At 41.2% G+C, this 25,894-nt stretch overlaps 3 protein-coding genes across 3 annotated transcripts; all 3 read left to right on the top strand.

Moving 5' to 3' along the window:
* Positions 1-123: 123 nt before the first annotated feature.
* lrrc23 (leucine rich repeat containing 23) lies at positions 124-2,817 on the top strand. Its single transcript, XM_027288522.1, has 8 exons — positions 124-546; positions 1,198-1,307; positions 1,441-1,561; positions 1,638-1,779; positions 1,868-1,998; positions 2,131-2,267; positions 2,397-2,601; positions 2,693-2,817. The coding sequence occupies exons 1-8, from the start codon at positions 460-462 to the stop codon at positions 2,720-2,722; spliced, it is 963 nt and encodes a 320-aa protein (XP_027144323.1). The 5' UTR covers positions 124-459; the 3' UTR covers positions 2,723-2,817.
* Positions 2,818-3,514: 697 nt separating this feature from the next.
* Positions 3,515-10,524, top strand: tktb (transketolase b). The gene is made up of 14 exons (XM_027288513.1): positions 3,515-3,739; positions 5,598-5,715; positions 5,823-5,936; positions 6,045-6,142; positions 6,830-7,021; positions 7,364-7,491; positions 7,583-7,779; positions 7,949-8,113; positions 8,375-8,531; positions 8,617-8,747; positions 8,840-8,923; positions 9,011-9,107; positions 9,276-9,395; positions 9,687-10,524. Exons 1-14 carry the CDS (start codon positions 3,633-3,635, stop codon positions 9,857-9,859), a joined length of 1,881 nt encoding a protein of 626 aa, XP_027144314.1. The 5' UTR covers positions 3,515-3,632; the 3' UTR covers positions 9,860-10,524.
* A 3,182-nt stretch (positions 10,525-13,706) lies between these two features.
* si:dkey-32e6.6 (extracellular matrix protein 2) lies at positions 13,707-24,946 on the top strand. Its single transcript, XM_027288814.1, has 7 exons — positions 13,707-13,868; positions 14,328-14,443; positions 15,913-16,045; positions 16,126-16,283; positions 16,388-16,527; positions 23,336-23,662; positions 24,642-24,946. Exons 4-7 carry the CDS (start codon positions 16,131-16,133, stop codon positions 24,817-24,819), a joined length of 798 nt encoding a protein of 265 aa, XP_027144615.1. The 5' UTR covers positions 13,707-13,868; positions 14,328-14,443; positions 15,913-16,045; positions 16,126-16,130; the 3' UTR covers positions 24,820-24,946.
* Positions 24,947-25,894: the final 948 nt, after the last annotated feature.

Below are 25,894 nucleotides of genomic sequence, written 5' to 3'. Positions count from 1 at the left end.
TGGACATTTTTACTTGAAATTGCCAAAGGTGTCTTTTTGTAACTGGTGGTTAAAAACACAAGGAAGGAAGGAAGGAGGGGGGGGTACATTGTAACTTTCCTTTTTGTCCCTGCCTCATGAAGTAAGCCTTTAACAAACCTGCGCTCATGTTGCGGCTATTGGGTTTCCATGGCAACAACAAACGCGGTTTGCCCGTGAGGACCGTCTGAGAGAAACTGTTAGCTCTGTCAAAGCGTTAACTCCGCGTTTTTACTTACTTTTTCACTTTACTTGGTATGTTGGTTGGTACATTTAAGTACCTGTACAATGACTGTACTGAACTATTAAACTCAGGTAGCTGCTGTAACTTGGCAGGCCTAGCAACAGTCACATAAACTACTTCTAGCCTGACAGGCTATCAAGCTACCTCCAGCTGTAGGGACCCGCTACGTTTTGTGAAAACAAGCCGGACTGACCGGGATGTCCGAGATGGATGAAGATGCAGTCATGTCGGATGTAGAAGGAGAGGAAGAAGCGTATCAAGAAGGAGGCGGAGAGGACGAGAAGGTATAGTTACCCAAGGGGGCAATTGAGGAGTCACTCCGTTAACTGTTTGCCCCCCAATGTTGCTAATCGTTAACTGGACCAGTCGCGCATCTTGTTATTAAATCACTCACTTTACATGAATGGAGGAGTTAACACAGGATGCTGCTTCAAACAGGAGTGAACAAAGTCAATACTCCTTTATAAATCCCAGATCTCATCCCAGTACCTACTCCGAAACATAAGGAAGCTCTTTGATGTGAACCATGTGTCACATGTCATACATTAAATAGTTGTTTCGGAGTGTGTACTTTATTGAACCCACAACATTTAATCAAAGATTAGTGACTCTGGGATTGTATCATTTCATCTCAAAACTATAACATAGAGCCATGTATTAACTCCTAACACCACTAGTTTAGAGATTATTTTGCATCCTCTGAAGCTGTTCTCCCCAAAACAACAAACAATAACATAATAAAAATAACAATAAAATTTGGTTATTTGGACTTCATGTCATATTCTACATTGGAGGCTCAATCGTAGAGGGACTTGTGTCTGGCCTGGGCTCCATACACAAACATATGTGGTGTGGTGTTGTGGTAATCACCTGTGAGTTAGTACCGGCACCAACAATTTGGATGAGTGTAATCCTTTTGATGCGTTCCCTCGCAGGTACAGCTTTGCCAGTTGACCCAAGAAACCATAAGTCAGGGGCTTTCCTTACTGTGCCGAACAGGAAATGGACTTGGACATGCATTTGTCAAATTGGAACTTCAAGACAAGTAAGGGAGCAAATATACATGCAAAGAAATTAAAAAAAAAAGTCTTCCTTTGTCCTGTAACTTTAAGGGTGTCCTTACTTTATTGTGTGTTATGTTATACTAATTTCCCCTTTGTCGTTACTGTATTCCTCAGAAGTCTGAATGACATAGCTGCAATCAGCAGTTTTATTCACGTACGTTTTCTGGATCTATCCAACAACCACCTTACTGATCTTTCTGCCCTGGCGTCTCTGACCCAGCTGCTTTGGCTGAAGGCAAGGAGCTCTCTTTGTTTATCCATCTAGAAAAGGACATTTCTGGGACTGTCGTTCACTTTAACTTCTTCTGTAGGTTGACAGTAATGCTGTGGCATGTTTCAAAGAGCAACCTTTTGCTCACTTGACATACCTGCAGTGGCTGAGTATGGCAGTCAACCGGCTGACAGACCTGGATGGCCTGGTGGGGCCTGCCTTGGAGAGTCTCAATCTTTCAGGTTGGCCTGTTGGTTTTATGTTTTATATGTAAAACGTCGGTTATATATTATCAGACATATGTGTGTTATTTTGGAAACTCTCTGACAGGTAACAGCATTGAGAGAGTGAGCAGTCTTCAGACTGGCTGTTTTGCCAACCTGGTAACTTTAGAGCTGAGGGGGAACCGCTTGGATACCACTGATGGCATCAACCTTCCCAACCTGCAGCGGTTATATCTGGTAATAACACTATTATGATATGGTGAACAGCACAAAGACACTTGATAAGGTTGATCCATTAACACCAGCCATAATACCTATGATAAAACCCAGATAACAGACTGACTATAATTGTTCTTGTTCCCTGTTCAGGCCAAAAACTCTATCAAACGTCTGGAGGGTTTAGAGAGGTTAGAGCGCCTCACTACACTTCACCTTCGAAACAACCAGCTAGATACTCTGGATGGCCTCAGCCCCAACATGAAGTGTCTCCAGTACCTCAATGTCAGGTACACAGTTATATCACTAAAGGACATATAAGAGCCATAATTCTGGCTCCCATCATCAGTTAAGTGAAACACTAAATAAAATTACACACCCCTGCAGATCTCATATCTGTTTCTGTCTCTCCCCATTAGAGGCAACGCAATCGTAGAGGAGAATGCCCTGCAGTGTCTCGGGCTTGTGTCAAAAACTCTGAGAGCTTTGGTCATTTCTGAGAATCCTCTGGTGGAGACAACAGACTGCCGAATGAGTGCACTGATGCTCCTGCCATACCTGGAGAGACTTGATAAAGATCCTGTCTCCCCTGAGGAGAGGGCTGAGGCCCAGGAGAGAATTAAGGTACAGTTAATATTTATTCCTTTTGTGACACGATCAGACAAAGACTTTGCTCCTCTTACTTTTTCATCTCACGACATGTTTGTCATTTCAGGAACTCAATGAGGAAATATTGGACCCATAGGATTTGTAATGATGACCACAATGAGGAAGTGTTTAACTTCCTTGAAAACATGTCTGGTGTATGTATAGGTATGAAAAGTAATGTATATCTTAAAAGAGTATATTGTATGCTGTACTTTTTGCCCTCCATACATTTTTACATGTTATTGAACTCACTCTTGAACCCAATAAAAAGTTTTTTTTTTTGTTGATGCATTCACATATAGACACATATGTACATAATATCAAATCACAACGTGTTGGTGACTAAGGAATAAGAAATGAGGGAGTATTTGAACACTGTGTTTCCACTGAGTAAGGATGAGAGAGCAAAAATCAGCCGCCATTTCCTTGTTGGCAGCCACCCAGCTGCAGAATTAAAGGGACAGTGACATGCAGTGGCTATGAATGGAAAATCAGCACATTGTACTGTTCAAGTTCAAGCACACAGTATGCACTTTGTAGCTTATAAATACAGTCTTGTTTGATTATTTGTACCTGTTTTGTGATCATTAAACTAAATATAAATATATTGAATATACTATTGCCACAATCAGGAAGTCAAGGGCTCATCTCACTTTAAAAACCTGCCCTCTGTTGTAGCATGTAACTACTTAAAGTCCTCTACATCGCGGCTGCCTGCAAAGATATTCCTGTTTTAGACCCTATTTAAATATGTTTGCTTTATTAGAACAACTGAAAGGGATCTGTGCAAGAGAACAAGTATCTCCTGCGCAACTTGCACCACCGCTGCTCCTCCAATGGTCGGATCAGGTGGGAGTGGCTGTCAGGCGGACACATAAGTGTCCCTCCTCCCTGTCGCTCCTTCTCTTGTTGTACTTTGAACGGGCAGCTAACAGCAGCGGCGTGGCGCAGCATTGAACGTGTGAGTTTTTTTTTGTCCTGTCGGAAGAAACAAAGCCTAAGAAAGCATGACTAGCTACCACAAGCCCGATGAAAAAACCCTGCAGGGGCTGAAAGACATCGCTAACAAGCTCAGGATCAACTCCATCAAGGCAACATGCGCCTCTAACTCCGGGTAAGTCCATTCAAAGTTATGTCAAATGAAACGATTGAACATCATACAGCTACAGATGAAGTAAGTCTGCCACATGTTGTAACGTGGACTCACGTTTTTACCTGCGGGGCCCGGTGCACGTGCTGCAGATTATCCCCGCGCGGTGGAAAATGTAGCCACTGCACCACAGCTAGCGAGTGATCATGCAAACTTTGTTTAAGGGTTTGAAGTTGATCTGTGGGCGCTGTGTATCCGAGACTATCGCCCATGCTGAGACTAGCACAAGCTAAACATAATATGGGTGCATAAATGAAAACGACCGGCAGCACCTGTGTTAGTTTGGTTGTTTGCAGATCATGCTTTCTCATTACCAAGACGTCGCTTAATGCAACTTATTCATTAGCACCCTCTTGTTTTACTCGCTACCAAGAAAATCACATGATCAGGCCAAAGGGTGAATCTCGTGGTTGAATTTTTTTAAAGTCGCAGCTGCGTCCTTACAAACAACACGCAAATGCACATGGTTTGAATTTCATTCAGGGAATCTTTTATCGATTATAAAATGTCTGGTCAAAAGGGCACCTGTAGTATTACTTCCTCCTAAAATACCTGACGCTTTCTGGCAACCTGAGCTCTTCCTCTTCCCTGCAGGAAATGTCACTATATGATAAAGCAGGTCCAAGCGGGAATACTTGTAACTTTACAGCCTCCGTGATCCAGAGATGAATCTGTCTGCCCCAGTATTGAGTCAGGATTAGGTCTATACATCTGTGTGCAAGTCAAAAACCAGTACCAGACATGCCTGTAATTGAAGTAATGACTTATGGATGCATGTCACTTAGCACTAATTAGTTGGCAGTCACATGAACCATCACACTTATCTGAAAATTTGGTCGGGTACCTCACATTTAGATTGTCCTTATAGTCACCAGAACACTGTTTTATATTTGCATTACCTCCTCGGGGGGAAATCCAGCATTGTGTAATGTTCACCTAAAGGCAAAAGCTGATTGTATTTAAAAAAAAAAAGAGAGAGGAAAAAAGAAGTATGCTGGTAAACCTGTTGTCGCTTTCTTTTGTCAACTGACAAGGAAGTGTTTTGAATTTTGTTCTGACTGTCTTGATTACTGATTTTCTGATACAGCTGTCTGTCTTAACAAAGAGTGCCTTTTAGTTTGAGTTCCATGCACTGAACACACATTGTTCCCCGACTGTCTATATGGAACGTTACCCTTGTGTATCTGATTTCTCGGTTGTGGCTTTCATGAATTTACTTCATTTTTCAGCAGGTTATCGCTCGACAGAAGGACAAGGGGTAAACGAGGAACTGGGTTTCTTATTATGATATGCAACAGTGAGCGTGCTGTATGTTTTTTTTGAATTTGATAATTTGGCGTGTTTCCAGCATGGTTTAGGTGATGCCATCTGTAACTTAATCCACAAGGGAAGCTGAGATGTTGTTGTAACATTGGATTACTAAACTCGTCGATTACAGTACTCAGACCACTATGCAGCAACTAACAGTTTCACAAGTTTGCTTAGTGTTTTTTTTTTTTTTTTTTTTTTTTTTTTTTTTTTTTTTTTTTTTTAAAGGACTCAGGAGTGTGGTAAGAACTGATTTGATCATGTTGCAGATTAACAATCTATTCATGAGTGATATTCCTAATCCCAAAAGATCAGATTTATACTCTGAATGGCTCTCCTGGAATGACTAATTGTGGTACTTAAGTGTTTTTTTTATTGTCAAACTAAAACAAAGTGCAAGAATTCCTGAATGTAGAAACACATGCATGTATGTGCATGGTGTGAGGTTCTGTATATTTAATATATTTACTGTGAATTGTTATTAACCCGTCTGTTTGCATTCTTCTCTCCTCAGTCACCCCACATCATGCTGCAGTGCAGCTGAGCTCATGTCTGTGCTCTTCTTCCACACCATGCGCTACAAACGGGATGATCCTCGCAACCAGTGTAACGACCGCTTTGTGCTCTCAAAGGTTGGCATGCATTTCTTTGTTTGAAGTAGTTGCTGTTCTTCAGTCAGAGGCTGCGCCTGAGATTTGGTAACGCCATTGTCTATTTATTTTTCTCCACCTGTCTCTAGGGCCATGCTGCACCTGTCCTGTATGCTGCCTGGGCAGAAGCAGGTTTCGTGAAGGAAGCTGATCTGCTTAACCTGCGCAAGTTTGACAGTGACCTGGAGGGCCACCCTACACCAGTAAGTCAAAATCTGGACATCCTTTTTGGTGGTTTATCCTTTGAGGACAGAATATGGTGCACGAGTCACTTTCATATCTGTAATGTTTTTCCCTCTCTCATCCACCAGAAACTAGCTTTTGTTGATGTGGCTACAGGATCTCTGGGACAAGGTCTTGGGGCAGCCTGTGGGATGGCCTACACAGGCAAACACTTTGACAAATCCAGGTATGCTTACAAAAAATGAGTTCATTAGCTGGTTCAAAGACATAGGGTAATCTTGAACATGTTTATACGGCTTCAATACAGCAGTAGGCATTAGTATGAAGAGCATCTTTATTATACTAGATTAAGTAGATTACTTAACTACTCTATAGGTGTCAGATGTCATATTTTTTGTAGTTTACACAATATTTAATGAGCTAATTAAATGGATAAGTCTATAGTACTGTAGTTGTAATTTTAAAATTGTTAAATCACTCTGTGGCAGGAGCCCGCAGTGAGGTCAAAAGGTGTTTGCACTGCTGCAACAGAGCAATCCTCAAGCTAAAGTATCAGCGATTGACTTATAGCTTTTGAGGTTAACTACTCAACACCCTTTTAACAAGGATGGAATTTTATTTTGTAAGGAATTTGTATCGTTGCTTATAAGCAAACACAGATGGAGAGTTTTTTGACTGCAGTATGAATGGGAAATTAAAAGACACAATGACTTTCAGTAGTAGCCTGTTAGCGCACCAGTACAGTGGAAGCACCAGTGATGGGGAATGACTGGTATCAGAATGAATCCAGTTGAGTGTAATGTTTTCTTACTCAAGACCAGTGGTTCATTCTCAACTGCACCCATTGGGCTAAAGTTCTGCAATCTGGATGTCTGACTTTTTTTTCTTTTTTTTTTGTACTGTTTTTTTGTAGCTACCGTGTATATTGCATGATGGGTGATGGAGAGTGTTCAGAGGGCTCAGTGTGGGAGGCCATGGCCTTTGCCTCCTACTATGAGCTGGACAACTTGGTGGCTATCATGGATGTCAATCGGCTCGGTCAGAGTGAGGCAGCGCCCCTGAAGCACGACATGGAGACCTACCGCAAGCGTTGTGAAGCTTTTGGGTCAGTACCAAACTTAAATTTTGTTTTCCTCCCTGTTCATCTAATTTCCTGGGAAGCATATATTTTTTTATGATGTGTGAATAAACTAAACATAACCTTTATTGTATCTGTATAATTTTTTAATATCTTACTATCCAATGCATTAGCCCAACAGCTGTTACTATGGGTTTTTATGTTGTCTTTATATTACTGTGAAACATCCTGGGTGGACATTTACCTTGGCCACCCCTTGCACATGTGTTTTTCTCTTTCCCCTTTTGGCCTCTATCTTTTTCTACCTCTCGGTTAATATTTGTTTTAGCGTGATTGAGATGCTGTTAAAATTGAGCCATGTTTGTGTAGGTGGAACACATACCTTGTGGATGGACACGATGTGGAGGAGCTGTGCAAAGCTCTCTGGCAGGCTCAGCAGATCAAGGGCAAACCCACTTGCATCGTTGCCAAGACATTCAAGGGCAAAGGACTCAAAAGTAAGCGTGGTGGTTTTCACATGCTGAATATCATTTTCTGAACTGTTGTGTTCTTTGAATTTGACTGAAACCTTTATTTCCTTTTCTGTAGATATCGAAGATCTTGATAACTGGCATGGAAAGCCCATCCCCAAGGACATGGTGGATGACCTCCTGAAAGACCTAGAGGCTCAGATCCAGGTCCCTAACAAAACCCTGTCTCCAGAGCTGCCTATTGATGATGCATCACCTGCAGACCTTAGCCCCATCTCCCTGCTTGCACCCCCAGCATACAAAAAAGGAGACAAGGTATCTTTTTGCAATAAATGTTTTATTGTAAAAGTCTATTCGCTTAGCTGGTGGTCATATTGCCTCATACGGCCATCAGCACTTGATACATTTTTAACCTACATGTGGAATATTATGAAATTCCTTGTCAAACTGTCTTTTACTTACTCTTTCCTTCCTGCACTCTCAGATAGCAACAAGGCGTGCATACGGTGTGGCGCTGGCCAAGCTGGGCGAGGCGAGCAAGAGAGTGGTGGCCCTTGATGGAGACACCAAAAACTCCACCTTCTCAGACACCTTCAGGAAGGCCTTCCCTGAACGCTTCATTGAGTGCTTCATTGCTGAGCAGAATATGGTATATAAATATCTCAAGTCACTGATTTGCTGCTAAGTTTAAAAAGTCAGGCAAGATTAACTCCAGCTTATGACAGAAGGATAAACTTGGCACACTCTTCATAACCAATAATCTGCTCCAAGCTGTCCTAATCTGTTGCTATTCATTCTCCAGCATGGTAATTCTATCCAGCTTATGTGCGCCTTTTTTATACTTTGGGTATTCACATCCATTGTCATTAAGATTAACCAGTGTTACTGATGTGTGTGCTTGCTGCTGTAGGTAGGAGTGGCCATTGGCTGTGCCACCCGTGACCGCACGGTTTCTTTCGCCAGCACGTTTGCTGCCTTCTTCTCCAGAGCCTATGACCAGATCCGTATGGGAGCAATCTCCCAGTCTAATGTCAACCTGGTAGGGTCCCACTGCGGCGTATCGATCGGTAAGCTTCCAGTTAGAAATGTCACTATTTTCTAGCGTACAGAGTCAGTGTGCCCTTCCCCTTACTGATGTTACTATGCCTTCAGGTGAGGATGGTCCTTCCCAGATGGCCCTAGAGGACTTGGCCATGTTCCGTGCTATCCCAACATGCACTGTGTTTTACCCCAGTGACGGAGTGTCCACAGAGAGAGCTGTTGAGCTGTCAGCCAACACAAAGGTTAGTAGGCCAATAGTTTGTCCAGTAAGTTGTCTTCACACTGATGGGATAGCACCACTCTTATGGTTTAACTCATCACTCTTTATTCTCAGGGTATCTGTTTCATCCGTACCAGTAGACCAGACACTGCAGTCATCTACTCTCCAGATGAGAAGTTTGAAGTGGGCGTAGCTAAGGTAATGATGAATACCATGACTGTACACGCTAATGATTGTTTACAAATTGATGACAAAAAATAAATACGAATACCTGTATTTTACCAGGTGGTGCGCCAGTCTGACAATGATTGTGTGACTGTAATTGGAGCCGGTGTTACTCTGCATGAGGCCCTCTCTGCTGCTGATACACTCGCAAGTGAAGGTAAGCTCACAGTGCCCTCTAGTGGATGAAAGTAGATATTGAGGCCTACATGTCATATTTGTTGTTTACATCTGTTGTGTTTGGTAATTCAGGGTATGGACTGGTCAGTTAGCTCATATGGCCTAATGAACATTTCCCAAAGTAATGTTTTCTAATGAATTTCCATAGGCCACAACATCCGTGTGATTGACCCGTTCACCATCAAGCCCCTGGATGCCGCGACCATCCTGACCAGTGCCAGAGCCACAGGTGGTCAGATCATCACTGTGGAGGATCACTACAAGGAGGGTGGGTTGTTTTTCCGTCTTTTCTGCTTGAATGTCCGACTGCCAACTCTCAAAGCTCTTGGGCACATGAATAGAGAACCCAGCAGACTGATTCTTACCCAAGAATATACCATATTGAAGTGCTCCTGGTTGAATGTTTAAAATGCAGACCCCCCCCCCCACCAGGGTCTAATTAGACAATCTCTCAATTTAAACTGATTTGTTATTGCTGCGTATATGTGCTAATAAAAGAAACAGTCAGCATTATGTATTGCTGCATCATTGACCTCTCTGGTCTGTCTCCTCTTTCCAGGTGGTCTTGGTGAAGCAGTGCTGTCGGCAGTGGGCGGTGAACCCGGCATTGTTGTGACCCGGCTGGCAGTGTCCGAAGTTCCCCGCAGCGGAAAGCCCCAAGAGCTGCTCGACCACTTTGGCATCAGCGCCCAACACATTGCTAAGGCCGTGCGTCAGACCTTTGCAAACTAAGACTGCACTAAATCTCCCTGCCTTACTGCATCACAGCCAACTTGCAGCTACCCGGCAACATCATATGAAGACCTGTGAACTTCTGTGATCAACTGCCATCTCATGGCTTTGACTCAAGTGCAGCGTACTAACCCTGTGTTGTTATCTATCTATTGTTACTATCATATGGGGAGAGGTGGTATTAGGATTGCAGTGTTATTGGAGCCTGTAGTGTTAATATTACTCTTGTGTGCACCTTCTAGTGCCCTCTGCAATCTTGTCTTGCAATTAGCTCAGACAAAACCACAGCTGAATACTGTACATGCTGTTTGACAACTGTCAGGACATGACTTCTATTCTGCATTCCAACCAACATTTTCCTTTTCACATTCCTTACAGCCCTGCCTCATGTCTTCTCACTTGTCTGGCATTCATTCATGCCTCTTTTTTCCTTTTTCTAAGAAGCAATGTTACTGTTTCATAATTCTAATGTACTAGATCACTTTTTTTTAAAGTTAAATCTCTTAGCTCAAACTATTTGTCCTGACTTTGTGTGTGTTATTAACTGTTTGAGCATTCCTCTGATTCCTGGCCACACAGGCATCACACAACTTCACTGTCTTTCCAGGTCACTGGTGTCATCCTGTTATAGCTGTGATGTGTTGAATAAAAAATAATTAACCCAGTGCCGTTGTTTTGTTTTCCTTCTTTGGGTGGCAGTCTTACTCCGGTCTACCACTGAAATTGAAGTATTTCAACAATTGGATAGCTTTAATTTAAATCTTGTATTCATGGTACTCAAAGCATCAATAGTTAACTGGATAAAAGGGGAAATTAACACCTAATGGCCAGCTTGATTTGGTTCCCAAATACCATTCTCTAAGTTTGATTTCCCTGACCTTTATGATGATTTCCATGAAATCTTGTACTGATTCATTGTGCCCAGAAGATGCACCCAAAGGACAATGGTCATTCCCCTGACTTTATATCTTTCTTTGTCTATGTCTTACTGCTAATTAGGAAATGTTAGTATGTTGACATACTAAAAGATCATAAACATGGTAAATATACCTACATGCCTAATGTCTGCATCTTGGCATGCTGGCTTTAGCATCTGACTTAAACTACCATTGTACTGAAGTGCAGTCTCACATAGCTGCTAGCGTGGCTGTAGACTCCTAGTCTTGTTTTACCTTTATTGAATGTTTGCTACATGTGGCTTTTACAGATATGCGTCAGATGTTTTAGAGCTGGCAGTGGTCACACTGTCTAGGATACCTTTTTTTTTTATTCTGCGAAAACGAGACTGTAAGATTGTGCTAAAATGGCAGAGAAAGGACAAAACGTCTCAGCAGAGATGAATAAAAGTGCTTTGAGTCCTAAACTAGTGACTAGATTATTTATGTTGGATGAGTCGTAGGCTGCTGCACCATTTTCTGCAGTGGAAATTGTTAATCCAGGGTGTTGTTAGACTGAGGTTAAGGAAGGGTTGATTGTGGTTAGTGGATTACTGCATGTTCCTGTCAGGATATAAATGAATAGTCTTTGGACACATCACCATTTACCTTGGAAGAACAAATCAGGACCTGAGTGTTTCAGTGTTTACTGTTAAACTGTCCGACGTGCCATTTGGAATATGTCTGGACTCTACTGTTGTCTCTGTCTCATCATCTGAGTTTTGGATACAGAAAAACAAAACCAGCCAAAAAAATTAACGCATACATCTTCAGCCCATATCTATATGATCACATAAAATCATATTGACTGGATCTTGTTAAATTACAGAAGCTGCTGTCTGGGATATGGCAACATGCACACACATTTTGACAGGTTTAGTGTGTATGTGTGGTCACAGAGCAAATAAAGAGGGGCTGTCAGCAACTTTCACCCCACAGTGAAAATCCCAGTTTGGCTCAACACTCATCCAGTGGCACCTGCTTGGTTTAGCGGTGAGTGTGGTGCTTACACACCAGACTACATGTGTAAGCATCACAGTACATATATATATCCAGACAGTATGTATGTACAAAATGTAAAGACAGGCTCATTGTTGATTTCTCAGAGGTCATGTTTGCTTTTATACGTAGATGCCAGTGGAGCTCGGCCAAACACGGTTGTCTCCGACCTGAACTGTCTACTGACTGTCTCCTGTTGGAAAAGGTCCAACATCAGGCGAAAAACACAAAACTGACAGTGGATCACAAATTCATGTGTCAACCCACATGATAATGTCCAACTAGAATCTGTCACAGGTGTATGAAACTTATTGTGCTCCAGTTTCTATCTTTTGCTCCCTGTCTGCCTCATCTCCTCCACAAATATCTGCTTTTCACCTAGTTTTAGCAGACAGTTATGAAAGGGTGTGGAGACGTGACATGACAAGGAGGAGCAGGGCGGGTCTGTATATTTCATGGTACGACGAACAAGGGCCTTTATTAACAATGTGAGATTTTTTGGGCATTTTTTTTTAAACCTCTCCTTCTCCTAGATATTCCTTCCCACCCTCTTGCTCTTTCTTCACTTCAGCGTTCACTCTGAGTTGGAGGGCATGTGCAATATGTTTTAGTACTTGCTTTTAGCTGATCAACAACAGAGAAACTGCACCACAGCTTTCACAGAAAGTGTTCCCAAAGTAATCCCAAATTCTAGGGGTGTTTTGGAGAATTATCCTGTCAAGAAACAACTCTTGTGCACTTTCAGTGGATTTGCTTCATCCTTGCATCAGCCCCGAAGATCTAAAGGCTTTGGACTTCTCTTTAGACTGAAACAGCTTGAGTGAAAATCCAACCATGCCAATACCAAGGACATATGTCATGTTCATGTGTCTGTGTGGCACAGTTTTATCAGGACAAAGCCTAAACTCTTTACAAGACTTGGATGCATACGTGGAATCCTCATTGGAGGCACCTGGATTAGAAACGACAACCGTTCCACCAGGAATTGATACAGGAGATACACATGTTTCAAATGCAGTCCTCCCTGCTGGTAAGATGATGCTTTTGTCTGTTTCTGTCTGTATGATCTTGGCTAATAAGTTCTTAAATAACAGAAATAGTTTAAAGGTATTCAGCTTAGTCAACAGAATAAATACATTTTTATTCTTCATGTTTGTAACTGTTTTTTTTTTTTGCTCTGCTTTATGAAGAAGAGAGTGAGGATGAGCGTCTCCACATGGAAGCAGGGGATGAGAGGGAGCACCAAGGAGCTGATTTCAGGAAGCTGCAAGTTGGCAGAAGAAGGAGAGGTGCCTGGGGGAAGAGGAAACATGCAGCCACAGTGGAGGGCAATGCATATAGAATAGTATGGCACTTCATTCTGCTGTATGAGCACATACATGTATATTTATAGTTAAAGGAAAAAGTAAAAAAAAAATAAAAATAAAGAGTATATTTTATCATCTATCTGGTGAATGTTGATTTACTCTTGGTGAATCTTGTCAGTGACTGTCTGCTGGTTATTGTAGGCAGGCCTGGGGCAACCTCTAATGGGCTGGACGAGGCGTGGAAAGGGAGAAGAGACCGGTGCTCTCATGACTGTACTCAAGGAGCTTCATGCTGAAAAGTGGCGGCTTATGGATCAAGGGAAAACACAAAAGAAGGAGGAGGAGGAGGAGGAAGATGATGATGATGATGATGACGATGATGAAGATGATGATGACGATGATGATGACGAAGAGGAGGAGGTTTGAATGTTTTGTACAAATAAGGCTTTGCTTAAACTTATTAAATCGCTCCCTTGAGTAAATTATCTGCCATGTAATTATTTTTAAACTTTCTGTATAAGGAAGAGGAAGAAGAGGAAGAGGAGGAGGAGGAAGAGGAGGAGGAAGAAGAGGAGGAGGAGGAGGAGGAAGAAGAAGAAGAAGAGCCAACTGAGTCACCCAGCAATCAAACAGAAACACTCTCCAGCTTTACAGAGTCTCCTCTCAGCAAGTGTCAGACTGCTGACAGAGAAATCAGCTGCAGGGGCATCGGCCTGACTCACCTGCCAATCATCCACAACCTGCTGGCCACAAACCTGGACGTGGCAGGTGTGTATGTGTGTATATGTTGTGATGGTAGATTAATCAAAGAGAGGTTTGTATGTTTGTGGTTAGTGAGATGATACAAAATAGAAGTAGATGCCCTAAAAAGTAATACAGCTATGATATTGATTATGGTATGTGCTGATTTATTAAGGTTGCAAATAGTTCTTATTGACTCCAGGCCTATATTTTATTTCATTATTAATATAATTCATACATTTCAGTTTGATTTGCTGTTACAATCACAGTAGTACCTTGTATTCAGCAAAAATGCCTAGGCCACCAAAAGTTCAATATCACTGATTATATTATTTATATCAGCATCAAAACTAAAGTTCCAGCACCCATGTCAACATGACATGACCTGTGAGCCTAATGCAGTCCCTTATGTCTTTACATGTCATATTAAACAATTCCACTACATGTACTCCATCATATATAATACCATGTGATTTATCTTTAAAGAGAACAACATCAGAGTCATCGCTCCTGAAGATTTCTCTGGTTTGCTGAACCTGGAAACACTGGACCTGAGCAATAACAAACTGGATGATGAGTCGTTCGGCCAAAACCCCCTGTCTGTGAGTAACACCGCTCTGTGAGCATATTATCAGTCTCCAGCCAACACAGCTGTCTACACACTGTCAGTCTCAACAATCCAGTCTAATACTCATCTGCAAGTACAACACACCAATAAAGTTATATTCTGCACATGTAAACATGTCACTTCATTAGTGTTCAAGTGAAGAATCAGTGGAATTTAATATTTTTTGTTACATAAGGTATGTGTCATAATACAGAAATGCTGCAGAACTAGCAGTCTAAAACCTGAAGTACCAGTCCAGCCTGCTCTGCCTGCGGTCACTGACTGTTAAAGCTGTGACAGTTATTTGTTTCTATTTTGTTGCATATTTTTCAGTGTCAACTTTTCTAGAGAGAGAAACATGGTGTCCTAACCAGACTTAAAAAGAGAAAAAAACAAATAGGAGAGCCCAAACAGAAGAGACAACAAACAAAAATGTGCATTTTTAAAACTATATTCTTATAAATTATTTAAATCAATTAACATGTAGGCTCACTTTTCCAAAATGAAGGAAATAAATGATAAGATCACTTAAAAGCCTTACAGCTAAAACATGATGTTTTCAGCACTATAAGGTGAATATATATATATATTGAATTTCTATTTGGGGTATTAATTAAATGTTAAATATCAACTGCACATATTATTTTTCCTTTCCTACAGGTGGCATAGGTTTTCACGTGTCGAATCAGTCTGATATTGCCCAAAAAGCTCCCTCTTGTGGAGAATCTGCAACCTGCTAAATGTGAATGAGTTAGTTTGTGAGTTCCGAGCCTGTTTTATAAGTCACTTTACATCTAATTAAAATAAAAAGCCTGTTTTATAAGTCACTTTACATCTAATTAAAATAAAAAAGCAGACTTCATCCTGTATCATTACTGTAATAAAAGAGCACTGAAAATTGCATTAACTAATCTTTTCTAAGAATAACCTCTGGTCTAACCTCTAAATGACCACAGGCCAAACACAGATCCTGACCACACTGAGGCAGCCTACCACACTCTGACCAATCATTACACGTCACCATCAGCATACTCTCACAGTATTGGCTGGACAGACCAGTTGGAAAACAGCTGCAGCCAATGATGTGGAGAATAAAAGGAAATTATTTTTAGAGGAAGATATTGCTTTATTTTGTCCTCACATCCCAGTAATGACAGAGGACTGATGGACTGGCTGGAGGGACACTGCAAAAGATTCAGTCCACTGCTTTTACTTGACACACATCAACCACAGTAGCTTTCACTGAGGAGCCACACAGAGTGGCTTTACTAAAAATACGACATGATAGATGACATGGACGAGATGCACAGATTTGACATTCCCCCATTTGGTGTATTTCTGTGAACTTGTGTCCCGCTTGGCAAGTCAAAAAATCCTAGATTTTTTTTTTTCAGGCCACTAACCATTTTGTCGGTTTTATCTTTCTGGCTCATTCACCCTTCTTTTCTGCTGCTTGTCATGTAGAACTTGACCTTTCTGAAGAAGCTGAACCTGGATGGCAACCAGCTCACCAGGATTCCAGAACTGCCTTCATCTCTGGAGGAGCTCAAGATTAACAACAACAAACTCAGTGCGCTCACCCCTCTCTGTTTCAAAGGTAGGACTTGTGTCTGTGTACACGGGAGAGAAACAAAATCTTGTATAATAATAATAGTATTATTTAATATTCCCTTCTAGGTTCGATGAAGCTGTTGAACCTGGAGCTGGAGGAGAATACTCTCCATGAGGGCAGTGTATCATCAGAAGCCTTCAGACCACTTGAAAGACTTTTGAGCCTCCAGTTGGACAACAACCGCTTTCGTTCCCTCCCTCTGGGCCTTCCTCCCTCTCTTCAGGTACACTGGTATCACTTACTAAATCCTGTGGAGAGAAATCCTCCTTAAAATGTTAGGATCAGCTAAAGGAGCTGGGATCTGTTTGTGTCTTTCTTTTCATCCAGGAGCTGGAGATAAATAAGAATCTGATTGAGGAGGTGAGAGAGGAGGCACTGAGGGGCTGCATCCATTTGAAAGTGCTGGACCTCAGTCACAACCTGCTGCATGAGCAAGGCATCGACGCTTACGCCTGGGCCCATCTCAAGTATGTCCATCCATCCACCCAGAGCTACTGATAAAAAATAATGTTCTGCAGTTCCTCTGCTAGCCACAAGAGGGTAGACTGGTGCTGTTTGGGATTCTGAGCTCTTTGTTATCATTCTTGGTGTTTAAGCAGTTGATGTTGTGGCACTATCATCAATATGAATAGTTGAAACTGATGCTCTGATTCACACACAGAAACACACTCACATATAATCCAGATCAGCACTTTTAGCTCCTTTATTATGTTTGGCAAATTTGCCAAATGAATTCTCTCTTTCTCTTTCTCTCTCTCTCTCTCTCTCTCACACACACACACACACACACACACACACTCACACAAACACAAACACGCACACACACACACATCACATACCACGTAAGTTATGACAGCTAACCTTGTGTACTTAGATGAGCAGGCATGTGTGAGGGAGAGCTTGAGGGCAACTACGGGTGTGTTTGTATGTCTCGATGTGTCTATGATGATGATGGTATGTGTGTGTGAGTGTGAGTGTTGTTTAAATATAGTGAATTCCAGTGGGCTTTTTCTCTGCTCCCTGGGATCCTTGTGAACCACAGTGGGAGCTTCAGGGAAAACTGAGGAGAAGAAAATGGTAAAGCAAGACAGGAAAGTGAAACTGGAGAGACTTTGAATTGTACCGATGACTGACATCAAAAAATAAAGAAAATATAAATATAAAAATGAGAAAATAGACCAAACAAAAACATAAACCCAACACTTTTTGGCCCAGTTTTTTGAGAATTTAGTTAAAAGATCTTAAACCTCTTTATGCACGCCAAAGGAGCTCACAAATTTGATAAAACAAGACACCACCCTGTAGTTCGGATTATATATTATTCTGCAGACATTTAATAATTAAAATCCACATTCAGCTGCTTGTGGAGGAATGTGTTCATCATGTAGCTCTGCAGAAGTTTTAGGAGAAATAATCAGAAAAAGGAGAAACAGACTGAGAAGTCAATTGCTTAATGGTAAAATAAACTGCAATGCCAGCTCTGGTTAGTGGAGCTTGTCTGTTCCATGTCACTGAGTCAGTGTTATTATTACCTCCTGCTGGGGTTCAGTGATGGGAGGCTACCGTGGAAAGGTTAGAGAGAGCTGGGGAGTTTAGACCTGAGATCTCTCACGTAGACTGGGCTGACTGCCAACATCATGACCTCATGTAAATATATCCATATGCTTAACAAACAGAGATGGAAATTAATTATCTTCAAGTAACGTACTTGAGTCCAGTTTTTAGGTTCTTGTACTTTACATGAGTATGGCCATTTGCATGTATACCTCAAATCCACTCAATTTCATAGGGAGTTATTGTATTTTTCAGTTACATGTATTTAACAAAATGAGTTACTAATTATTTCACAGAGTCAGATTAATACAAAACATTATAACAAATAAAATGTTATAAGAGATTAAGCTACACAGCAGTATATAAATGATTTCAAATTAATCAACAATTAATCTATCAGTGATGTAATAATACAAATTATTCTGAAATGGGCCATTCTCTATAATGATTACTTTTACTTCTGGTACTTTATGTCTATTTTGATGCCAGTACTTTTGTGGTTTTGCCTAACTAAATGAGTACTTCGAGTACTTCTCTCATCACAGTCAGTGTATGAAGCAGACTACAACAGAAAAATATGACTTACACATTAAAGCATCAGTAATAATGATTCAGTAATAAAATATATAACGATAATGACAGCATGACATTTTCTGCATAATGAATACTTTTGATACTTTAATGACATTTCGCTGAGTTCTTCTGTACTAGATAAGGGTCTCTCTTCAGGGACTCGACTAGCAGATACCATCTAATATGCACATGTAAAACACGCACATACGCACACACACACACACACACACACACACACACACAGGCACGCACACGCACCTGGCAATAATCACATCGCTGCTGCCAATAAGCACAACTCCACATTTTCACTGACACAACCAGAACATGTTTTAAATTATTTTCATGGATTAAAGTCACATAAACGTCATTTAAAACAATAAAACAAAAAACAAAAAAAGTATATAATTGGTAATATGTTTTCAGTTAAGCTTTTATCTTATGCTGTCAAACATTTTTATTGGAAAATTAATAGTGATCTGGACCTTCTGCCTAAATAACTCAATACTACAGGGCGTTCCTCGTAAATGTGTCATCAGCTGTTTGTCAGCAATTACTATAATAATTGTAATAATTCTAGTGACTAGTGACCACATTAAGATGTAACTCAATTACTTTACTGATTACTTCCACCATGAAGTAACTGCCATTGGTAATATGCCTAAAACTTTCATTTCAGTACTGTTCCTCCAGTAGCTGCACACTGCACACATGACATACCCAAATCACAAAACTATTTTTTCTCAAAGAATACTGAAAATCATTGAAAAAAACAAAATGAATATATCATTCAAAATCAAAATGGACAAATTAAAGTGGTTTCAGCACCATATAATGACCTAACTGCTGTGTTGTGTATATAGCCTATCATAAAAAGAATATGTATTATTATTATTATCCTGTTAGTATTATCCTGGCCATCTGCTGGTCGTCTGGAGAGGGTATCATGTTAACCAGCTGCCTGAAAGTGGAGGAACTCAACAGTAGAGGGAAAATATTCTTGTTCTCCAGCTTGACAAAAGAGAAGTAGTAAACACATTAAGAAATGTGACCCGATGTCAGTACAAAATGTATGTGTTCAGATCAAAACACAGGAACAAGCCTTTCAGTTATGACAATTTAGATATTAAATAAAAATATCTTAGAATACAAGTTGCTGCCAAAAGTATTAATTCATAAGTGACAAAGAGGCAGTGTGATGAAACACATAGCAGTTTGGCCTGATCACATAATATATTTTTTTTTGTCAATTTGGTTTTAATTAGTTGTATCATTTTGATAGAGAGGCTGTTGCTGGACAGGATCTCTATGAAGATTAATCATCACTGCCGGCTCAGGCTGCGTAGCCACATGTTCAGTGATCATCACAGTGTGTCTGTTGTGTTATGTTTTATGTTTTGTCCAAGCCCAATGAGACTTGGAATAAAAGCTCTGTCATCTTCAGACCAGCACAAATTGGTTTCGTAATAAGCTTATGTAAATGGAAAAACATATGCTCCCACCACTGCACAAAATACACAGAGATTTAGAACATTAATAGAGCAGCAAACAAGTATTTGTTATGTAAAGATATAGTGAAGTAATGGTGTCCTGAGCAGAGAGTGACGTCACACCCTCTGTGTGTTGCTCTCCAAGCTGCTCCGTGTCTTGTTTATACAGCCGGATCAGGGGCTCCGGATTTACTTCAGAAAAACTGTGACTGGCACAGCTGTTTCAGAGCCATGAGACCAGAGCCATGACTGGCTGAAAGAGTATTTAATGATCACCACACCTGCTGTTCTATATTCACCTTCAGTCAGACATTTGGCACGTTGCACTGCTGCACATGTATGAACCACACAAGTTCAAAATATTAAACTGATTGCTGAATGTTTTACACCTTGTAGAACCAGGCCTGACTTGAAGTAAATAATTCAGTTTCAGGTCGTGGTTACACTTCGGACACCTTCCAGTCTACAGACACCAACAGGGTGGATGGGAATGACTAAAAGATCTTTTTTATCATGTTGTGTTATAGTGGTGCTGGAGGTACAGTGATTCGCTTTATAAAAAGAATGTGGGACAGGGCCATAAATTGGGGGGGCCAAAGGGCCATTGACCTTCCCCCTCCTGGCCTAGTCTTCATGCCTGTGGCCAGGATGGTCATGAGTGCATGTGGTTAGCACCGTTGCCTTCCAGCAAAAAAGTCTGTGATGAATGGAGTATGGTGGTGAGCGAAAGTGATATATTGGCTGTTTCTGGTTAAACAGATGCTTTCCATAAGGTTGCCAGACATAGAATAACAGTCTGAGCCTGTCAGTGTCACATTTAGTGGATGTATTTTGATAGATGCACTTGTCCAAATTACGTTCATACCATTGCAGCCTGTTTATATTTTCACATCTTTCTCTGTGAATTAAGGGTTTATTTCTACCAAACCAGAGTTGGTGAATGTTAGTAGGAAGACTAACAAGTTTTACTTGATTTCTTCACTCCTGGATATCAGCTTCATAAATGCAGTGCACATAGAAGCCTGTACCATGATGTGCTGCCATCCATCACTCAGTTTTCATCTGTCTAGCCTCCTTGTAGCAACCACTGTGCCTGGTTACATCACATATCCTTCTTAGGTTGCCAAAGTGCGTAAGCCAGCTTGTGTACTGCTGGCACAGTGGACTTACACACACTGAACCGTGTGTATTATACTTGTGTGTTTGGGGCAGCGAGACAAACCCTTCTGTGTGCTGGTTCCCATTAGAACCCACAATCCCAAGGATGAGCAGGCCATCAGCCTGATTATTCCCGGCCATGCTTTGCACAAAAACACACACATTAGTTCACTCAAACACATTTGGTTTTATGTAAGTGCTGTGTGCCTCTATAAATACTTTAGAAATGAAGTAATAAATTATTGTTGGAAAGGGAGTGCATGAGCGTACCCTCGTGTTTAAATATACTGTATGTATCGTATCTATTTGTGTGTATTTTTCGTTTGGAATCTCACATATTTGCGTTTGTATGTACATGTCTGTTTCTATGAACATGTTTATTTGTCTGCATATGCATTCATGTTTCTTCTTCACATCATGTTGCATATAGACGGGGTTGCTTGCGTGTGTGTTGATGTGTGTGTAGGTGCCAGAAAGTGGGAGTGTAGAGGGTGGAGGACTATGAGAAGAGAAGACTGTGTCCCTCCGCTCATTAATACCATGTGGAGCTCTAAGCAGCGGCGGACTGCTGCTGAGCTTCCTGGCAAAGATTTAGAATACAAATCAGCAGCAAACAACTGGTCTGAACTAGTCTTGTGAAATGGATAGAGCTATATATAGCGCGAGAGATAGTAGAGATATATAACTGAGGGTTTAACTCTCAAGCAGAAACCACATTTTCTCCACAACCCATAACTGCCACAATACATATATGTTAAACAAAAAGCCTGCTGTGCATTCTGTGAGAGTTGGCCTGTGTGTTTTGAGTTAAATCTGCCATTGTGCTCCCTCCCCTGTGTCTTAACATTGTTTTCATTGAAAAATTTATGGTTGTATTAACGTGATGTTTTATTATACCTCTCTTAAATAAAAAGGCATGTAAACATCCTCAGGTTTCATGAAGTCCATAGTGGACCTTGTTCGACCAAACTGAGGGAGGAAGAATTCTTGCTAGCCATGAGTGATACAGACAAATGATCATAAATTGATTAAGGTGGCAATGTTTTGATTGATTTAAGGTTTTAACCCCTTCTCATTGTCACACATGATTGGTCTCATAGAAATGTAACTCCTAACCAAAACCTTGCAAAAACACCAATGATTAATGTATCCTGGGAGTTGTAAAGTTCAAGGGAGAGGAGTTAATGCAGGGGTCTCACTGTAAGTCACCTTTACGAGTAGCAGAAATGCTGAGGCATTGAACATCATTCAAACAGATGCCAGTCTAAGCGTCTCCCACATCCATAACCCTTCACTCTCTCTCCTCATTGGTCTTTATTTCATTTCACTGTGTGGTCATTGGCTGCTCACCTTAAGGTGTTCTGGGCCCATTGGCTGTTCAGTGTGGCATATGAACGGTGGAAGAACAGGAAATGAGGTCCATCCCCTGCTGTGAGCTGTGCTGTAAACTCACAACAGCTGTGTGGGCTCTTCCAACAAAAACACTGAACCCCTGTACTACATCTCTGTCTCAGATCCCTGAAATCAATCCACCCTCTATGGCTGTTCATTCTCTTTCCTGCAAACCAAACATTTTCATATCCATTATTCGCAACTCACAAATCCACCCTCAAACTGCCATGCTCTCTTACACTGTACCCCCAAGACACATTATTTGCTCCCCTTCTGCTGCCCCATGATTCCCCCACAGCCCTGCCTTCTACCCTTCACTTATGACTCCCTGCCTCCCAAGCAGAACTGTGCAGGAGTCCAGAAACCATAAGACACAAGGTCTGCAGTGAAAATCCTTGCAGGCAGAGGAGAAGTGTCTCTTATTGTATTTAGGTGTAATCTTACCATGATTACTGTTACAAGATTTTTTTAAGGAAGAACTCTTGAATAAGGAGGACTGGATTCAAAGTATCAAAGTTTAAGATGAATTTATTATTCTTGTACAAGAAGGACCATTTAGCAGTGCAACACACAAAAGGGGTTACAGAGAGAAAAGGCTCCCTGAGGAGCTCTGTCAACTGGTTCTTAGACAATTTTCTCAAAATGGGCTGTCTCGGACATCTCCCCAATAACACTTTCCTTTTTTGGTTTTCTGCTCAGTAATGAACATTATGTTTCTTGTCCAAAATGACACTTCTCAGGCCTGTCTCTCACATCCTTGTCTCTTCTACTTCCCAGGGTTGTTCCTCACGTCCTTGTCTCTCCTGTCCTTGAACTACTGATTTATAATTATCTCTCCCTGCCATCCTCAGTAAAACACAGTCCAAAATAAGGGAAGTGCAAAAAACAGGAAACACACACTATATGCGTTAAAAGATCTGAACCCCAGTATAATCCTAATTTTTATAACAATTACCATCTTACTTTAACATGTCTGCATGTTAACGTTTTACCTAACACTGAACAGCTGAGGTTGATAGGATGTCATTCATTTTGCAACCAACCAGCCATCATTTGAAGGTCATCTTGTAGATATCTCATGGTTCATGATCTTCTGTGTGTTTCCTCTCAGGTCTCTGGAAACCTTGGACCTGTCCCACAACCAATTCACCTCTGTCCTAATGAATCTGCCTCGCCATCTCCGTAAACTGACCCTCGACCACAACAACGTCAGTCACATCCCTGCCTTCACATTCCGTCACCTGCGGCCTGGCCTACAGTCCCTCCGTCTATCCCACAATGCCTTGAGCAACAATGGTATCGCACGAGTCTCTTTTGTTGGAACATACCGCTCTTTGAGTGAGCTCCTGTTGGACAACAATCACCTGGGGGAAATTCCTCGCTGCGTTCGAGAGTTTAAGAACCTACAGGTGCTGAGGCTGGATAGCAATTGGATCAGGTAGAATTGGACTTTCCATGAATATTTAAGAATGATTTTCATAAAGTAGGGATAAGCTAAATGCTTTCCTGCTTGTTACCCAATTCTGTCCTAATGCCATTAGCTCTGCTAGTGCAGCTCCCTATGGAAATGGCTCTAAGGAGCTTGGCAAAGAGGTAAAGAAGGATATCATGGCACATTCTGTGTCTTGTGTAAAAGAAACTGATTCAAGCTGACTGAACAACAACAGTCCCCATGAGCATTAAGATGAATACAATGACTCTTGTTGTCACAGCGATTTCTTATTACTGTCTGTGAACTGCACCAGACTATTTGTCCCATTTGATCTAAGACAGTAACACTGGTGACCAAAGCAACAATTATGAATGAGATTTAAATAACCCCGTTTTTTTTTTTAAATCATAGTCAGAAGCCAAAGGTGATGTTCTCAAACAAAAAACTTGCAAAAGTCAGTCATTACTGCAGAGGAGAGAGATTTCCTGAAGTGATCCAAGGCTGTATTTAGGTACAGCCAGACTAAGTGCTAATGGTAGCATGGTAACATGCTCAAAATGACAATGCTGATGTTTAGCGGATGCCGTCATGGTGTCGGATGTTTTCATGTTAACATTAAGCAGTTAGCACAAAACACAAACTACAGTTTAAGGATGATGGAATTGTAGTTATTAGCTGTTTTGTTTTTGTTTGTTTTTAAATATTACGTTTATTTGACAGTTGACACAATACAAAGACAGAAAAGATGTTACAGGCAAGAAAAGTCCCTAGTCCCCATCATAACAACTAGGCTATTAAGGCACCTCTGGTCATAAACTTATGGGACAGATAGAAATTTGATGTGATGATGGTGCTAGAGGGAAAATCAGGGAATCATCATTTTCATTACAATTTATCCTGAGGGGGACATGAATGTGGGAACCAAATCCAGATACAGGATTTAGATGTCTAAGTATGTTTAAGTGTTTCTGTGTTGTGGTTGCAGGCTGGTGAGGAAGTGGGCGGTGTGCCACCCTCGTAATTCTGGCTCCACCTTGGCTTCGGTCCACTTGGAAAATAATCTGCTGGAAGTGGAGAGGATTCCCCCAGATGCCTTCTCTTGTCTCACTGACACTCAGGGACTGGTCCTCTTTCCACAGCGGGAGCAACCATCCAACCAATAGACCACACAGTGGGACAGACATACAGTACAAGAACAGATACATAGCCACAATAAATGCATGTGCACCCTCATAAGGGCCTCACAGAAAAATATTTTTGTTAGTCAGTGCCGACATCTTATTGTCTCCGAACCCATCCTTTCTTTCACATTTTGTCTTTGATTCAAAAAATGGCTTTAATGTTTTCTGTGTGTATTAAAGCAAATGTGTAATTTACACTGTAATGGAACTAATCAATATAAAATACCCTTGATACTCTTGGATGTGTAAAAATACTCTTGGATGTGTAAAAGGATATGGATGCATTGCAGTGGAATGCAGATTACACTGGTTCGAATCTGTCTTTTCATTAAAGTTTAAGGTATTAAAGTGATACATTTGAGAAAATGAAGACTGAAAGGGATTAACCCATGTCTCCAAGTCTGAGGCTTGCAGCAGGAGTCTTTAGTCAGGGTAAGCAGGGATAAAGTAAAGGTGTTTGGGTGTGACAGGGAGGTCATGAAGCAGTCAGTTCTTGGGACTGCAGCATGGGGGCCCTGAGAGAAAACTAAGGGGCCTATTAGGAAAGAAAACATCAACATCATGCAGGTTCTCTGTCACCAGATGAACATAAACATGTACAACCAGGCGCTCAGCAAAAATACATAAACTCATTCTGACCGTGAAGGGGGCCTATAAACATGTAAAGATGACATCACCCGCTGTACGATTATGTGCAGCAATTGGGGTGCGAGTATGTGTGGGTGAGAGGAGTGGGGCAGCCAACTATTTGGGTTAGCAGGAGGGAAGAAGGCTAGGAACATGTTAGCGCAGAGTGGAGCTAAGGGACAAACAACAAGCTACGTTTTAGGGCATAATACAGCGATTGTTCTTAGAAACTAAGCTGATCCGTGGAAAAATGAGAAGAGCAGCAGTTCATGTCTAGTTGAGTCCAATAAGGCGTAGCTAGAAGAGAGAGAAGAAAGAAGATTTAAAGCAGAGGAAGGCTGAGGGTTCTGTGTTCAGAGCCATTTCCCCATTTGGGAACTAAAGCCACTGGAGCTCTGGTGTCCTGCCAATCTTATTGACAAAGTGACGT

The sequence above is a fragment of the Larimichthys crocea genome, chromosome XV (genome assembly GCF_000972845.2).
Source record: "Larimichthys crocea isolate SSNF chromosome XV, L_crocea_2.0, whole genome shotgun sequence".
NCBI lineage: Eukaryota > Metazoa > Chordata > Actinopteri > Sciaenidae > Larimichthys > Larimichthys crocea.
Note: the sequence above shows the minus strand (reverse complement) of the source record. Positions and strands in the feature narration are given on the sequence as shown.